The sequence below is a fragment of the Muntiacus reevesi genome, chromosome 17, assembly GCF_963930625.1.
Source record: "Muntiacus reevesi chromosome 17, mMunRee1.1, whole genome shotgun sequence".
Lineage (NCBI taxonomy): Eukaryota > Metazoa > Chordata > Mammalia > Artiodactyla > Cervidae > Muntiacus > Muntiacus reevesi.
This window is the reverse complement of record NC_089265.1, coordinates 6,539,584-6,558,162: the sequence shown is the minus strand read 5'-3', so window position 1 is coordinate 6,558,162 and position 18,579 is coordinate 6,539,584. Positions and strand designations below refer to the sequence as shown.

At 36.8% G+C, this 18,579-nt stretch overlaps 1 protein-coding gene across 2 annotated transcripts in view; it reads left to right on the top strand.

The window, feature by feature from the left end:
- Nucleotides 1-18,009, top strand: part of GLRA3 (glycine receptor alpha 3) — a 177,353-nt gene extending 159,344 nt beyond the window's left edge. The window contains exons 8-10 of one of the 2 annotated variants that reach the window (XM_065908200.1): nucleotides 1,121-1,264; nucleotides 3,502-3,546; nucleotides 17,731-18,009. In XM_065908200.1, coding sequence (XP_065764272.1) covers nucleotides 1,121-1,264; nucleotides 3,502-3,546; nucleotides 17,731-18,009 — 468 coding nt within the window. The remainder of the gene's footprint in view (nucleotides 1-1,120; nucleotides 1,265-3,501; nucleotides 3,547-17,730) is intronic. The other variant, XM_065908201.1, reaches the window with a different exon arrangement.
- The last annotated feature ends 570 nt before the right edge of the window (nucleotides 18,010-18,579 follow it).

Sequence of the window (18,579 nt, the reverse complement as noted above, 5' to 3'; positions counted from 1 at the left end):
TGGACACTTAGTACAACCATGGAATAAACTGAGGGCATACATCTCTCTGCTTGGTAGAGTTCTTTCTGATCAGCACAAATCACACTTAAGATACAGGAGATGCAGAGGGCCCCCATGTTGGCACATCTCACATGTAAGTTGACACCACTGGAAGTGGTGTAAGTTGACACTTCTTTTTAAAAGAAAATCAATTCAGTTCAAGGTATTAACAGAGCATCACTTGAGATAGTGAATTTCCACATGAATCATCATCTATGGCCCCCTCCTCCCTGGTGTTTTAACATTTTGCACCTTCATTTATCTGCTCACTCAGTCAGCAAATATACACACACACTACTGTGATGGTGAACAAAATGAATGCCATCTGTCCTCAAAGAGTTCACACTCTAAACAAAAAGAAAACAAGAAATAAGCAATTACAGTGCAGTGTGTTCAGGTAAGCACAGATGTCATAGGATTCAGAATCAGATTTTGGCAAAATTTATCCTGAGCCCTGAAGGGTCAGTCAACTGAGTGTGTATAGGAGAGTGTCCTTTTCTTTTAGAAAAACACAGAAGTATCAGGGCATCATGTCTGCATATAATAGTCAAATAATTCAGGGAGAAAAACATAAGAGATCGAGATTAAGGGGAGGGAGAGAAATGTAAGTAAACATTAACAACTGTTGAACCTGGGAGTTCTTTTTACTGTTCCACCAACATGTCTGTAAGGTTAAAATTATTTCAAAGTAAAAAATAAATTTTAATTCAGAAAATATGGAGCTACAAGTTCAGCAGTATTTTCTATATCTCAATATTACTTCAGACTTTTTCAAGTATTCTGCTACTCTGCAGGTATCTTACAGTGTTACTGCACACTTTTCAAGTATGATACTATCTTACCCTGAAGATCAAATTCATCTTATTTTCTTTCATCATACATTTGGTCTAGTGCTTCATTTGAAAAAAAAAAAATGTTAGCAAGAAATACACATTTTAATGTATGACTAATACATAAAACTTGCAAAAATTTTAAGTAAAAAATTTCTAACATATAAACGATATAATTTAGGAACAGACGTCCATTTTTGTTCTCCATGGAAGTAACAAGTCGGTTTTCTCACTCTCTCTTTCCTGGTTAGGTCTCATATGTCAAAGCCATTGATATCTGGATGGCAGTGTGCCTCCTTTTTGTGTTTTCAGCGCTTCTGGAATATGCAGCGGTAAATTTTGTATCAAGACAGCACAAAGAACTCCTGAGATTTCGAAGAAAGAGGAGGAGTAAGGTAAGTGATTAAATGCATGAAGTCCCTTGAGATACAATTCTCCCTGGAAAGTGAATTTGTTATGTTTAATGGGAATGTACAGAAAGAAAATGGAGACAGAAACTCAAAGAGATGACTGTCCTTTGATTTTGTCCAACTGAAACGTACGTTGCCAAAAATTGCGTCAGGGAGAAAATAGTAACATCTAGCTGCTTTACAATACTTTACAGAGCAGATCTGGAGACATGAGAGCTTTATCAACTTCTTTCTAATATCTGTCCTGGAATAACATCATTTTTTGCTTCAACTAATAAAATCTATCATTTATTTGTAACGCTGTAATGTTTCTGATGGCTTTACTTGACACAAGTCATCTACTATTGCTATTAATTTTTTCTTTTTTTGAACTAATTCCTTGAATGTTTTAATCAAACATCATCGATTTATTTTATAATACTCTGATGTTCATATAAAGCTATGTGGTCTCTTTTTTGTACATATTTTTGTGTTTTTGAGACATTTCTTCTGGATCCCCATTGGAAACACAGTAAGGTGTATTTTTGCCTTGCTATCACCTGATACATCGGGAATATCCTTGGGAGACCACAGGAAACTGTAGAAGTAATCTTCTAATTGGGTTTGGATGTACAGGATGAGGTTGTTTCCCTCTAATAAGACTTATAAGGTCATCTCTCTTTATATGCACATAATTTCAGTCAACCCTTTTCCTTTTCTCAAAGAGTTTCTATCAGCCAACCTATTTTTGAGTTTACGTTTAATGTGAATGTGCCATCTGACATTTTAAAAAAGCAAATAGACTCAAGCTATAGAGAAATGTCAAAGTCATATATTACACGGGAAACTGTGACCAGAATCCAATATACTGAGATATTTGAGTCAAAACAGTCTCAAATCTTAAAATGAATAGTCTAGCTTATATATTGCATGCATTTTTAAGAATTTAATTTTTAAAGAATTTTTTATGGTTTCTGAAGGACTGACTATAATTTATATATTTATAAAATGTTTTAAAAAACCCTAAGCCATGATCTCTCAGTGCTGAGTCTACTCAATTTAAACATCAGAAGCAATAATTTATTCAGTAGTATCTAATTGACTCCTCAGAATCATCACCTGCTCCAGTAAACATTCCAATTCACTGTAGCATGGGAGAAATTTCAGCAATACAGTACTCTGGGTAAGACGACTGACAGAAAAACAATGCTAGAGCTTGTATTTGACCAGTTTTTTATAAACATTACAGTACATCATTTATATATTAACATATATTTTCGTGGAGAGATTAACTTTATCTCCTGCCCCAACCTCTCCTGGTCTGCTGGTGTCCTTACACTTTTCTCACCTGCCTCCGCGTCTCTCCCCTCCCCTTCTTTCTAACCTCCCTTACTTCTCATTTGCTCCTCTCTCTCATGATACCTGGCACAGGCTGAAACATGGTGGTAAGACAGAGCATTCTGTATCCCAGGAGTGAAGGTGTGGTCATTTTTTTCCCTCCTGAATGAGTGATCAAGACAATTTTTCCTTCCAACATCATGAATCAAAAGTAAAGCATCACTTATTTCCCCCTCTCATTTTGATTCACTTTTTCACATTCTACATTTTTCTACCTTTCTTCTCCTTCCTTCAGTGTAGGATATATCAGCCACGTGCTGCCAACACCAGAAATGAGGGGTGTACACAGGTGGTGTTCCAAGGGGAGATGAAAGCTCAGACCTTTTCTGCACCCACCGCACATCTGACAGTCAGAGCAGCCAATGGATAACATAATGCTCTACAAATTTAGACACTCATTTCTGGTTCTTCCTTAAAAAAATCCTTACCACAGCAACTCTTTATTTAGTTTTACCACCTGTATGTGTATTGGGATAAAGATATTTGACACCCTTTATTATTTAGCTCACAAAAAGACAGCAAGAGTAATTTTTCTAGTGACTGGCACTCTAGAAAAGTGTCGAAGTGCAAAAATAGTAACATCTGATTATATTTCTAATCACCATTTGAAATACTCAGCAAACATATATTGTAATTAAGATACAGTGCAGTAAAGAAATTTTTTTTTTTTTTTAGTTCATACTCTGGGGCTGGATAGCTTGTGTATGTGAGAAACTATTAATTGATACATACATTTGTTAAGATGATCTGTGCAATGAAAGCCAATTGTGCAATTATATTTTAACAATCTATGACTTGATTCTCTGGTTTCTCAATCCCTGTTGGTCCACTTTACCTTCCCACAGACAGAAGCTTTTGCATTGGAGAAGTTTTACCGTTTCTCAGACACGGTAAATTCATTTTCTTAACTCTAAGTAGAAGAATGTGGTCATCAGTTTGAAAAAAAGCAGACAGCATCCTCTGCACTCAGGCAGTGTTGGGTGGGGAAACACAGACCCCTGCACACTTAAAGGTGAACAACCACCAATCCCCTTCAGCTAAGGATATTCTCTTTTTCTAACAATTCCCTTTGTCTCTCTTCACTCAGGTAAAAAAATTTGAAATGTTATCTTTCATTCTATGAACTGAGTTATTTGTTTGGTCAAAATACTTTTTAAATATATATTAAACAGAAATATCACATGTATCTTATAATATTCTCTGTAGAGAAAATAATCATACACTTTGACAAAAATAGTTGCAAAATAGATGGGACATTTATTTATACAAATAAGTTCTGAAAACAGCTCCTCTTGCCAGAAAATAGACCTAAAAATAAGGCAAAAATAAAATGCTTTCTCCAACTTATGTATCTTTAGAAACTATTTTTAATGTTAAGATATGTTGAGATTCTTTAGAGTAAATGAATGATTTTGGTTTTGACTGTAGCATCCTTAAAAATATTTGATTAAAAATAGATCACAAGGACACACCTCCAATTAGAATGGCTGTTTAGAAATGTAATCTACAGTAGAGCATACTAGTAATTTGACTTGGAGATCCATAATATATCACTCTGATTAAATTTTAAATATACTCAAAGCCAAGAATTTAGCTTGGGAAATCATATTCAAATAGTCCAGTCTACTAAATTAAAATTTCTGGAATAAAGTATATTAAAAAATACCTCTCCTGATGATTTTTACCACAAATCTCAGTTAAGAATAGACATAACAAGGTGAATACACAACAGACATACTGTTAGATGAATAGTGAAGTGATCTTAATTTCATAACAAGTATCTAGATCAAAGATTATTTTAAAGCAGTTATTAATTATATTCCTATATTATAATACTCCCTCTACTATTTTTCTTTTCTACTAAAATTTCATAGTTGTTCCCACTGTAACTACCTACTTCAATTTTCATTCCTGGGGGAAAATTCACATGATCCAATTAGTTTTACTCAATTATCCTAACTAATTTTTTAAAAAAATTCATTGCTTTGAATTTTCATAATGACGCATAGTTGTCTCTTTGGGAGGGGTATACATTTAAATTTTTAGTAACTAAACAGTACATAAGGAGTGTTAGTATGAAATATATATTCAATTAGATATTGCATGACAAAACAGTGCAAAAATAGCTCTGATGAAAATACGAATTTCCTTTGCTAGCATTCAATAAATACTTATTTTTTAAAAAAGAAACAATATGGTTTACTAACTATATTATTTAAGAAAATGCAAATACATTTTACAAATACAATAAATGAAAATACATTTGATTAGAAATATATGTATCACATTTATTTTTATAACATTCTAATTATCATTCAGGTTGATGATAATTAAGGTTGATCATTTTCACTTTTTGAAAACAATTTTTCTCAACCTATAGCCCTCTGGGCCAAATGAATTAATCATTAAAAAAAACCCAAAAGTATCTACTTTGCTTAGTGACAGTCTGAGCAATCTAAATTATTAAATTAATATAATCAAGATAAGTCTAAAAATTAACCGAATACCCTTTCCTTTTATGAGTACTGATTTGCATGTTTTTCATAGTATTTTAATTCGGCAGAAGCAGCAGTAAATAAAATTGTCCCATTATAGAAAGCTTCACATAACAAAGGGCCTTACACTGATAAACATATTATTCCGGGGAAAGTTTTAGCTTGGTTTAGCATTTGGCCTAGGCACTGCATGTGATCTTTTACACCTTACCTTTTCCCCTGTAAAGGTACAAGGGATCCTTTTTGTCACTGTGAAAGAATACACATTTGCACTTTTATCCAAATTTCCCCACCCCACACTGTTTTAGCCTGCTGTGTGCCAATCACACACCACCGCACCCTGCCATAAATGCTTATGCCCAGTGCTGTGTGTGTGGGTGTATGCATGATACAAAAGTATTTTGGTTAGAAGCTGCTCTTCCCATGTATGATATCATTACTTTAGTCCTGGACGGTTTAAACACATGCAGAAATATTTCTGAACATATGTAATTTGTTGAGAAATATGGATGATATGGGATTGCTTTAATGCATTTCATACAGCTTTTGCTTTGCAATGTAATAATGCAAGTTTGCTGAGTGAAAATACATAGACGTGGTGTTCTAGTATATCTTCCTGCTTATTCTTGTATATTGTTACTTGTGTATGCAAATGAAATAAGAATGGACCACAAATTCTAGATTCAAAAACTAATTGCCAAGTGTATATTTTTGCTTGTTTTCTTTTTAAAATAATTCACTGTATTTTGATTATCTGTACAAAAACTTATTTATGTATGTATTTATGTCCTGTATTACTTTAAAAAGTAACTCAAGGTAACTATTAAGAATAACAAATAATTGATTTTTCTGCCTTGTATTAATACTCTTTGTGAGGTCTAGAATATAAATATGAAAATAAATATAAATTTAGGACAGATATAAATGTGAAAAATGTGAAAAAAGTGTTAGTCGCTCTGCTGTGTCCGATTCTTTGTGACCCCATGGACTGTAGCCCACCAAGCTCCTCTGTCCATGGAATTTTCCAGTCAAGCATACCAGAGTGGATTGCCATTCCCTTCTCCAGGGAATCTTCCTGACTCAGGGATTGAACCTGGGTCTCTTGCATTGCAGGCAGATTCTTAACCACTGAGCCACCAGGGAAGCCCAGTTATAAATATATATGTATACTATTTTGGTTGAACGGATGAAGCTTCATGGTTGGAAGGAATGTAGTACATGTATACATGGAATTATTTTATAAAGTTTCCATTGGAGGTCAGTTTATGCTATATTCTAGAATAGAAGATATTCTTTCAATAGGTAAGTATTTGATATATACTTGAAAAAAAGTAGTTTCTCAACAATTTCAAGCTAAAGTCTACTTGAATGACTGATGTACAGAGGTTAGAAATTTCTTCTTATGTAAAAGAAAAACTATAAAAATTTGATTATTTCCTGCAACAAGTATTCCGAGTGTATGTTAAATACAACTATTTCTTAAAGCTCTATACTCTCTGAAATATCTGTTTAGGAAAATAATATTCAATATAGTAATATAGTCTCTACTTAAGTTCACATGCTGTATAGTGACTTCCATCACACAGTTAAATAAAATAGGCACATTGCTTTTTATATATGCTATCTACTGTAAAATATTATCTTATGTCACACTATGGTGATAAGTTGGCACTGAAAGAATCTAGAACATTAAGTTAGAAACAGATATGCAGATTTTTAAAAAATATTATTTCATTGACTTTTCAATTCCCCTATGTATGTATATATATTTTCATAAAGTTTCACCTAAAATATTCATCCTTTTAAGCTTACATTTTACTATTCAATAATCTCCAAACCATTTCTGAATCTAAATTCAATACACCAAACATAAATTTGGCTAATTTATAACTACTTCATGAAAGTGGAAGTGTTAGTCGCTCAGTCGTATCTGACTCTTTGTGATCCCATGGACTGTAGCCCACCAGGTTCCTCTAGCCATGGGATTCTTCATGCAAGAATACTGGAGTGGGTAGCCATGCCCTTCTCCAGGGTATCTTCCTGAGTCAGGGACTGAACCTGGGTCTCCTGCATTGCAGGCTAATTCTTTACTATCTGAGCCACCTGGGAAGCCCAGCTAATTCATATGTCATCTATAACAAAAGCAAGGTTCTCCTGGGAGCTAAATTTCAAAGAATTTTATATTGACAATTGACTTGTAAGTCTAAAGTTTTTAACAGCATACATAGTTGTATTCTTTTAAGTCTTCCATATTTGGGTGGGTGATATGGAAATGTACATAGATGTTTAATAAACAAGATTTTTGTTTTAGGCTGATACTTATTTTAGAGAACAACTTTTAATTCATTCACATACTTCACCTAGCCTTAGAATTTTCTAAGTGATGCTTATTTCTCTCAACAAAAACAAGCCATTGTTTTGTTAATTAGCAATTTTCAAAAAAATTTAAAAACATTAAAAAAAATCTACATACTTTGAAATCATATAAATGGGGATTAATATCCATTTGCTTTTCCTCCTTCTTTCATTTTCCTATTTGACAATTAAAAGTTACAGAAAGTTATTTAAACAAAACAACCTTTAGGATAATTTACTTAGCCTCTTCATTGCATAAACAACATCTCAAAGGTATCCACTAGGGGGAAAACATCAGGATGAAAGTAACATATTTAATGCTGTTGTATCTCACAGCAATTGTTATAATTAATCATCATTCAGTCTGGGTTATATGATTAATAATTTGTAACTACTCACTAGCAATCTTCATGCTTTCACCATGCCAGCAAACAGATAAGATTTTTTTGTTGCTATTTTAAAACTAAGAAGAGGATAGGAAATTAATTCTTTTCTCATATACATGATAGTATATTATGTTTGATGATAAAGATGAAGAAATTCAATTGAATAACTGTATCTGCCCATGAATTTTCTTTCTGTAATAATTCTAGTTATAATATGCCTGTTACATGAGTCAATCTTTGGCATATTTCTCTAAATTAAAGTGGAAAAGAACTGAGAATGTTTCACAGAATGGTATTGTTGCTTAATTATTGAAATATTTTTCTCATTTCCATATTTAGTGAAAACAGGTCCTCCTGTAGAAAGAATTATGCACCAACAAAATGACTTTTTATATTTTTTATTGCCTATCCTTCTAACTTGCTTGAAGCATATTGAGATGATTGACTTGTGGGTAAACTAAGCTGTTTCTTCAATTTTACTTCTTGAATCAGCCATGTTCTTTAGTTCATTTTTAATTCATTCTATTTAATCTTTATTATTGTCTATATTTTGAGTTGTAAAGGGGCTTAATATCATAAACTTTAAACACTGGCTAACCTATAGTGAGTCAAACATTTTAGATGTTTGTCTAAACCTTGCTTTTGTGGCCTTCACTTGATTAGAAAGCCAAGCTGAAGGTAGCTCCAGAAAATTGAATTATCTCAAAAAACATTTGAGTGCTAATTGGAATAAGAATATCACTGCACTCGTAAACATACATAAACACAGGATAATCTTTTGACTGAGTTTTACAAAGCAAAAAAATTAGTTGTCATAAAATAACTTGATATACTTTTTAGTTATGTGCTTAGTCACTCAGTCATGTCTGAGTTTCTGCAGCCTCATCAACTGTAGCCCACCAGGCTCCTCTGTCCATGGACTTTTCCAAGCAGGAACACTGGAATGGGTTGCCATTTCTACTCCAGGGGACTTTCTTGGCCCAGGGATCAGACCTGCGTCTCTTGCACTGGCAGGCAGGTTCTTTACCACTGTGCCACCTGGGAAGCCCCCCATAAATGTTTGAATGACAGGTTTTAACAAGGAAAATATTTTTTACTGAAATGGAAGATTTCTATTTCTTCACCTCCAAAATTAACAGAAAAGCCACTGGTGATATATTTGTTAGTGAAATCATATCCCAGATGCTTTTGAAAACAACACAGCACCAAATCACATTATAAAATGTAATTGTCAAAGTTCTATTCCTAAAATATTCTTTGGTCCATCATAAATTTAAAAATGAATAAAGATACAGTTCACATAAATAGGCTCACATACAGCCTCTCTTAGACACAGCCTTACTTAAAGACAGGAATTGTTAAAAAATAAAATAATACCTCAGTATTAGCCCAAATGTCATTACAGAGTATGTTTTCATAAACTACCACTTAAAATTTAAATTAGAAAGTGTTAGAGGAATTAAAAAAATGTTACATCACCATGAATTCCAGCTAACTAGGATAGCTGCATTGTGTCTTTTGGGAATTTTTGTTTCTACACATTTGAGCATTATGATCACCTGGAGAGCTTGGAAATGCAGATGACAGGGACAACCTAAATGTTAATGAGTGAAAGTCTGTGCAATTGAGATCCAGAAAACTGGATCTCAGCCATGCCTCCAAATGATTCTGAGACAGCTGTTACATGGACCTCAGTGTCAGAAGTCTTGTCCTGGCCTGGACTGTCATTATTGCATGCACATAGAATATGGTCATTTTACAAATTATGGCCAGGTTTCATGCTAGGCCAATGCTGCATGATGCTGTTGAAGTTTCAATTTTTCAAAACTGTCACTTTCTATTAAAATCAATTTTCAAAGTAAAGTGGCTTTGTCAGTGCAGCTCCATAGCTGTGATTACAGGTTTGAGGAGGCATTTGTACTTTCAAGACAGAAATAAGCTTTGATCTCATATGTCATTTGCTCAGCTATTCAGTAGGATAAGAAGCAAGACAGACAGCAGATAAAGTGTCTTCATCTAAGTGGGAGGCCTTCCAGCTACTCAAGCACACAGGACTTTTAGATCCCGCTTCCACAGGGAGCATGAATGGCTTTCTAGTCTAAATAAATACATATAGTATGATGTGTAGAAATGAGCCCTTCAACTGGAAAATACAGTTGTGGACCCAAAACCACGACATCAGGTGATACAAAAGGATAGAAAAGGGAAACCTGTGAGGTGGGACTGAGTTAAGTAATAGCCTTCCTATCCCCCCCACGCCCTGCTGCCAAACACACACGTCCACTACCAGAAACCCAGAAACCTTTCTAAAGACACTTGCTTCTTACCGTCACCGCGTGGTCTGCATACTCGTCCAGTGAACCAACCAGCCAACCGGTCATGTCCTGACCATCCTGTCTTTAGTGATAATGGTGTTTCTTTCTTTCTTTTTTTTTTTTTTTTAGTGTGTCATTTTTAGTGTGGGTCATTTTTAAAGTCTTTATTGAATTTGTTTCAATATAGCTTCTATCGTTTATGATCTGAGTCTTATCCACTGGACTTCCAGGGAAGTCCCTAGTAATAATGTTTTAATTTCTGTTTAAAACACTGCTCTGTGAGCTGATGGAATTTGATATACCCTAACTATGTTGTGCTCTTGGGCCATTTTATACCCTGATCATTTGTAAATGTGTTCCTTTATCCAAAGAGATCTATCCCAGGGGGCCATACTGATTCAAAATTGCCTATTTCAAGCCATAAATAGTATTTTCAGCTGTGGCTTTTGTTATAGTGTAAACAAAGTCCAATATGGACTCTCTCTCTCAAGTCACTCAGTTTTGTCCAACTCTTTGTGACTCCATGGTCTGTAGCCTGTGAGACTCTTCTGTCCATGGAGTTCTTCTGGCAAGAATACTGGAGTGGGTAGCCATTCCCTTCTCCAGGGGATCTTCCCAATCCAGCGATTGAACCCAAATCGCCCACGTTGCAGGCAGATTCTCTACCATCTGAGCCACCAGGGAAGCCCTATTTCTTCTATAGTCAGTTGATTCCTCTAAGAGCGCTGGGCAAAGACCCTAGTGGCATTCCATCTGTCAGCTTTGTGTTAGCGCTTGTCCTCAGGAGATTGAATCCAAAGGCAATTTTTGAGCAATTTTTTTTTTAATCTTGTTAATATTCTGGACAAGCTCTGACCACATCAATGCCTTCAGTGGGTAACAGAGGGACATGTTATATCCATTGCCGTATGGTTTGGATACCACCATGACTATGTCAAAAGCCAATCTAAGACATCTGCCTTGGCACATAGTTTCCTTCTGAGCCAGCAACTAGATGGGGACTCTATCACCTAATGAATTCTACCCTGGAATTCCTATAATGAAACTCCTAAACAGTTTTTGTCATGTCCATCTGGTAGAGGCTGTTGGGGGGATTTCCTTAGTGAACTCAAGTGTTCAGCCATCAAAGAGCTGGACACGACTACACGCAGCAGGCATAAGGAACCATAGGCCAAGATTGGGCTCAAGACAGAAAATGGCCAGTTCCTTCATTCATGGTCACATCCTTTTCAATTATATTAATACATTTAGTCGTTGGCTGATGCCACCTACTGGATGTGTCTTGAAAGTGAAAGTGAAAGTTGCTCACTCATGTCCGACTATTTGCAACCCCATGGACTATAGAGTCCTTGGAATTCTCCAAGCCAGAATACTAGAGTGGATAGCCTTTCCCTTTCTCCAGAGGAGCTTCCCAACCCAGGAACCAAACCAGGGTCTCCTGCATTGTAGATGGATTCTTTACCAGCTGAGCCATCAGGGATATATCTTGGTGGTGGTTTAGTCGTTAAGTTGTGTCCGACTCCTGCAACCCCATGGACTGTAGGCTGCCAGGCTCTTCTGTCCATGAGCTACAAGGGAAGCCCACTAGATATATCTTAGTCCCTTATTTTCCTATCTGCATGTCATCACGGTCATTTTACTATGACCATGATGCCTATGAACCCAGCATCACTGTGCCCCATCAGCTTCTTAATATTATTCTTAATATCATTTTCTCTTTTTCCAACAGTCTGATTGCACATGGTACACTGGCTTCCACCGTCCCAAAGAGCTGTTTTTACCACCCATGGCTATTCAATGTTAACCATGGCACAGTCTGGGACCCCACTCAGAACTGGGCAAGGAGAACTTGGCCTTCAGACTTTCTGTCTTTGCAGATGGAGTCAATTCAGCCACCCTGTCAGCCCCTTTGGTTTGCATTCCCACTGGCATCACTGGATTAACTTCTGGGATGAAAGCAGCAGATTGAACAGGGTTCTTTAAGGGAAGCAGCTGCAGGAACTTGAAACAATTTCCTTCCTCCCAACTGGCGACAACCTGCCAGGAAACCTTTCATAGGAATCCTGTCCATTTTTGCTCTTTTCAGTCTGAGTTTTAAAAGTCAAGAGAGCTGACAGATAGATTCCTCTCTAGCCAAGCTCTTTCTTCTGAATGGCCCAGATTTTTTTTTTTTTTTCCCATCAGTGAGACCCAGCATGTCAGCTGCTAGGGTAAACTCCTCCACAAATCATACATCCCCTCCTTCCTTGCCCAAAGGAGAGCCACCTGGGAAACCAGGCCTAGGGCTCTCCCTGAATCACCGTGTCTACCAGAATGTAGGTAAGAGGATAAGGCTTGAGGAATCTAATTTATTTTCCTTCTATTATTATTATTAATTTTTGTTTAGCCACTAAGTCATGTCTGACTCTTTGAGACTCCCATGGATTGTAGCCTGCCAGGCTCCTCTGTCTGTGGGATTTCCCAGGCAAGAATACTGGAGTGGATTGCCATACCCTCCTCCAGGTAATTTTCCTGACCCAGGGATGGAACCCACATCTCTTATGTCTCCTGCATTGCAGTCAGGTTGTTTACCACTAGGGCCCCCTGTGAAACCCGTTGCACAGGGATTATCAATTATCAGTTATATCTTGAACCACTTTGCCTGCTTTTTTTTTTCTTTTTAATTTTTTAAAAAATTAATTAATTAATTAATTTTTTAAAATACTATTTTATTAGTTGGAGGCCAATCACTTCACAACATTTCAGTGGGTTTTGTCATACATTGACATAAATCAGCCATATAGTTACGCGTATTCCCCATCCCGATCCCCCCTCCCACCTCCCTCTCCGCCCGACTCCTCAGGGTCCTCCCAGTGCACCAGGCCCGAGCACTTGACTCATGCATCCCACCTGGGCTGGTGGTCTGTTTCACCATAGATAATATACATGCTGTTCTTTCAAAACATCTCACCCTCACGTTCTCCCCCAGAGTTCAAAAGTCTGTTCTGTACTTCTGTGTCTCTTTTTCTGTTTTGCATATAGGGTTATCATTACCATCTTTCTAAATTCCATATATATGTGTTAGTATGCTGTAATGTTCTTTATCTTTCTGGCTTACTTCACTCTGTATAATGGGCTCCAGTTTCATCCATCTCATTAGAACTGATTCAAATCAATTCTTTTTAACGACTGAGTAATATTCCATGGTGTATATGTACCACAGCTTCCTTATCCATTCATCTGCTGATGGGCATCTAGGTTGCTTCCATGTCCTGGCTATTATAAACAGTGCTGCGATGAACATTGGGGTGCACGTGTCTCTTTCAGATCTGGATTCCTCAGTGTGTATGCCCAGAAGTGGTATTGCTGGGTCATATGGCAGTTCTATTTCCAGTTTTTTAAGAAATCTCCACACTGTTTTCCATAGTGGCTGTACTAGTTTGCATTCCCACCAACAGTGTAAGAGGGTTCCCTTTTCTCCACACCCTCTCCAGCAGTTATTGCTTGTAGACTTTTGGATAGCAGCCATCCTGACTGGCGTGTAATGGTACCTCACTGTGGTTTTGATTTGCATTTCTCTGATAATGAGTGATGTGGAGCATCTTTTCATGTGTTTGTTAACCATCTGTATGTCTTCTTTGGAGAAATGTCTGTTTAGTTCTTTGGCCCATTTTTTGATTGGGTCATTTATTTTTCTGGAATTGAGCTTCAGGAGTTGCTTGTATATTTTTGAGATTATTCCTTTGTCTGTTTCCTCATTTGTTATTATTTTCTCCCAATCTGAGGGCTGTCTTTTCACCTTACTTATAGTTTCCTTTGTTGTGTAAAAGCTTTTAAGCTTCATTAGGTCCCATTTGTTTATTTTTGCTTTTATTTCCAATATTCTGGGAGGTGGGTCATAGAAGATCTTGCTATGATTTATGTCGGAGAGTGTTTTGCCTATGTTCTCCTCTAGGAGTTTTATAGTTTCTGGTCTTACATTTAGATCTTTAATCCATTTTGAGTTTATTTTTGTGTATGGTGTTAGAAAGTGTTCTAGTTTCATTCTTTTACAAGTGGTTGACCAGTTTTCCCAGCACCACTTGTTAAAGAGATTGTCTTTTTTCCATTGTATATCCTTGCCTCCTTTGTCAAAGATAAGCTGTCCATAGGTTCGTGGATTTATCTCTGGGCTTTCTATTCTGTTCCATTGATCTATATTTCTGTCTTTGTGCCAGTACCATACTGTCTTGATGACTGTGGCTTTGTAGTAGAGTCTGAAGTCAGGCAGGTTGATTCCTCCAGTTCCATTCTTCTTTCTCAAGATTACTTTGGCTATTCGAGGTTTTTTGTATTTCCATACAAATTGTGAAATTATTTGTTCTAGTTCTGTGAAAAATACCGTTGGTAGCTTGATAGGGATTGCATTGAATCTATAGATTGCTTTGGGTAGTATAGCCATTTTGACAATATTGATTCTTCCAATCTATGAACACGGTATGTTTCTCCAACTGTTTGTGTCCTCTTTGATTTCTTTCTTCAGTGTTTTATAGTTTTCTATGTATAGGTCTTTTGTTTCTTTAGGTAGATATACTCCTAAGTATTTTATTCTTTTTGTTGCAATGGTGAATGGTATTGTTTCCTTAATTTCTCTTTCTGTTTTCTCATTGTTAGTGTATAGGAATGCAAGGGATTTCTGTGTGTTAATTTTATATCCTGCAACTTTACTATATTCATTAATTAGCTCTAGTAATTTTCTGGAAGAGTCTTTAGGATTTTCTATGTAGAGGATCATGTCATCTGCAAACAGCGAGAGTTTCACTTCTTCTTTTCCTATCTGGATTCCTTTTATGTCTTTTTCTGCTCTGATCGCTGTGGCCAAAACTTCCAACACTATGTTGAATAGTAGTGGTGAGAGTGGGCATCCTTGTCTTGTTCCTGATTTCAGAGGAAATGCTTTCAGTTTTTCACCATTGAGGGTGATGCTTGCTGTGGGTTTGTCATATATAGCTTTTATTATGTTGAGGTATGTTCCTTCTATTCCTGCTTTCTGGAGAGTTTTAATCATAAATGAGTGTTGAATTTTGTCAAAGGCTTTCTCTGCATCTATTGAGATAATCATATGGTTTTTATCTTTCAATTTGTTAATGTGGTGTATTACGTTGATTGATTTGCGGATATTAAAGAATCCTTGCATTCCTGGGATAAAGCCCACTTGGTCATGGTGTATGATTTTTTTAATATGTTGTTGGATTCTGTTTGCTAGAATTTTGTTAAGGATTTTTGCATCTATGTTCATTAGTGATATTTTTGCCCTGTTTTATAACCTAGTTTCCCACTGGTTTTATCTCAATGATCACTCTCCTGCTAATTCAACAGGGCATACAGCTGTGTCATCTGTCTCCCAATAGTACAATTTATCCCCAGTATTTTCCCTGCAGGGTTTGCTATTTCAAACTCAGGGAGGATCAGGGTGAAGTTCTCACCAGAACTCCCTCCCAGAAACTTGGGCCACATTGAGACTGAAAGGGTCTGAAAGCCAAGTCACCTTCCATCACCACCTCTGTGGTTTTGGGTTCAAACTATCAGTCAGACCCTCCAGACACAACAGACTCTAACCTGATATTGTGTTTATTCAGTCCTCTAGGAGCACACAAGGCAGGTAATACACCAAATACAGCATCTCCATCTTGGGGGTGGGGAGGCAGCCACTCAAGAGCGTTCTTGGTCCCCGGCTTTTCAGGCCACCACACAGGTCCCCCAGGGCAGGAGCCACAGCACAGGGCACAAATTCCTCATTCCCGTTACCTTAAGGCCATTGTTTGCAAGGAAACCATCATGCAGTACACCTTAAATTCATACAGTTCTGTGTCAATTATTTCTCCATAAAGATAAAGAAAAATCAAAGAAAACAGTTATTTAGCCTTAACAATCCCACAGAAGTGAAAACTATTGGCAGTATAAATGAACGTCCTTTTTAAAGATTGCTAAGAAATCAATTTCCAGTTTTTTTGTAAGATTACAACAGTTACGTGTACTTTGGGTCATCAGCTTTCATTTCAGACTTATTTACTCAAAGGTCAATTACTTATACATCTTCCATTCAGTTCAGTTGCTCAGTCATGTCCGACTCTTTGCGATCCCATGAACTGTAGCACGCTAGGCTTCTCTGTCCATCAACAACTCCCAGAGCATACTCAAACTCATGTCCATCGAGTTGGTGATGCCATCCAACCATCTAAGCCTCTGTCATCCCCTTCTCCCACCTTCAATCTTTCCCAGCATCAGGGTCTTTTCAAATCAGTCAGCTCTTCGCATCAGGTGGCCAAAGTATTGGAATTTCAGCTTCAGCATCAGTCCTTCCAATGAATATTCAGGACTGATTTCCTTTAGGATGAACTGGTTGGAACTCCTTGCAGTTCAAGGGACTCTCAAGTCTTCTCCAACACCACAGTTCAAAAGCATCAATTCTTCAGTGGTCAGCTTTCTTTATAGTCCAACTCTCACATCCATACCTGACTACTAGAAAAGCCATAGCTTTGACTAGACGGACCTTTGATGGCAAAGTAATGTCTCTGCTTTTTAATTTGCTGTCTAGGTTGGTCATAACTTTTCTTCCAAGGAGTAAGCATCTTTTAATTTCCTGGCTGCAGTCACCATCTGCAGTGATTTTGGAGCCCCCAAAAGTAAAATCAGCCACTGTTTCCACTGTTTCCCCATCTACTTGCCATGAAGTGATGGGACTCTATGCTATGATCTTAGTTTTCTGAATGTTGAGTATTAAGCCATCTTTTTCAGTCTCCTCTTTCACTTTCATCAAGAGGCTCTTTAGTTCTTCTTCAGTTTCTGCCATAAGGGTGGTGTCATCTGCATATCTGAGGTTATTGATATTTCTCTTGGCAATCTTGATTCCAGCTTGTGCTTCATCCAGCCCAGCATTTTTCATGATGTACTCTGCATGTAAGTTAAATAAGCAGGGTGACAATATCCAGCCTTGACGTACTCCTTTCCCGATTTGGAACTAGTCTGTTGTTCCATGTCCAGGTCTAACTGTTGCTTCCTGACCTGCATACAGATTTCTCAAGAGGCAGGTCAGGTGGTCTGGTATTCCCATCTCTTGAAGAATTTTCCACAGTTTATTGTGATCCACACAGTCAAAGTCTTTGGCATAGTCAATAACACAGAAGTAGATGTTTTTCTGAAACTCTCTTGCTTTTTTGATGACCCAACAGATGTTGGATAGCTTATTAGCTAAATAGAATTTTTTCTTGCCCAGTTTATTTAGATGGTCTGGCAATATGTAGAGAATACCAGAATATTTAGTTTTTCCATTAAAACATAACAGTTGAGAGTTTTATTGAATGGACTCATGTATATGATACAGCAGGATAAATCATTAAAACTTGACTGGGAACAAAAGTCAACTCACCTTGATATGCTTTATCTTTTCATTATAATAATGTTATCATTTATCATGATAAAGCCTCAGTTATGGTTCTGAAGCACTTGTTATACATGCCTTGCCTTATTCTATGACTTCAGTGCTTCTATTTTTCTCATGACAGGATGATGAGATAAGGGAAAGCCGGTTCAGCTTCACAGCTTATGGAATGGGGCCGTGTCTGCAAAGCAAAGAAGGTGTGACCCCAAAGGGCCCCAACCATCCTGTCCAAGTAATGCCGAAGAGCCCAGATGAGATGAGGAAGGTCTTCATTGACCGGGCCAAGAAGATTGACACCATCTCCCGAGCCTGCTTCCCATTAGCCTTTTTGATTTTTAATATTTTTTACTGGGTTATCTATAAAATTCTTAGGCATGAGGATATTCATCAGCAGCAAGATTAAGTCTTGGGGAGTGCGCAAGTGTGCAAACTCAGTGTGGCAACTCAGAGGGAAGGCTTTTTGCCATAAGGGCGTTTCTGTGTGTGTACGTGTGTGTGTGGTATACAAATGATGACCATTGTGCTCAAGTGACATATGGAAAGGTGTTATTACGACTTGCTATGCAAAGTCATGAGGCACTTATGATTCCTTTAATGAATACAAAATATGTACATTATTGGGATTCTATTTCATTAAGATTTTCTGTTCTTTCACAGTAAATTTTACAAGTGGTCATATTATTGTCAACGTGTTTGTATGTAATATGATGTCACATAATAGTCCACGTGAAAACTGCTTTGAAATTATTTGATTTTTCAATTCAGTATTAAATATCACAGAAGTCAAATTTGCACAGAAAACTTTTAAAAAGGAAAAACAGGAAATGTTGAAGGTTTTAAAAATGTAGCTTGAGACTTTAAAATATTTTCTTATACTTGTGGTTACAAAACAGAAAAATAATCAGAGTTAAGTGACAAATTCACTCAATAATAACAGAAAATTGTACATACAAATGCTATAGAACCAACTTAA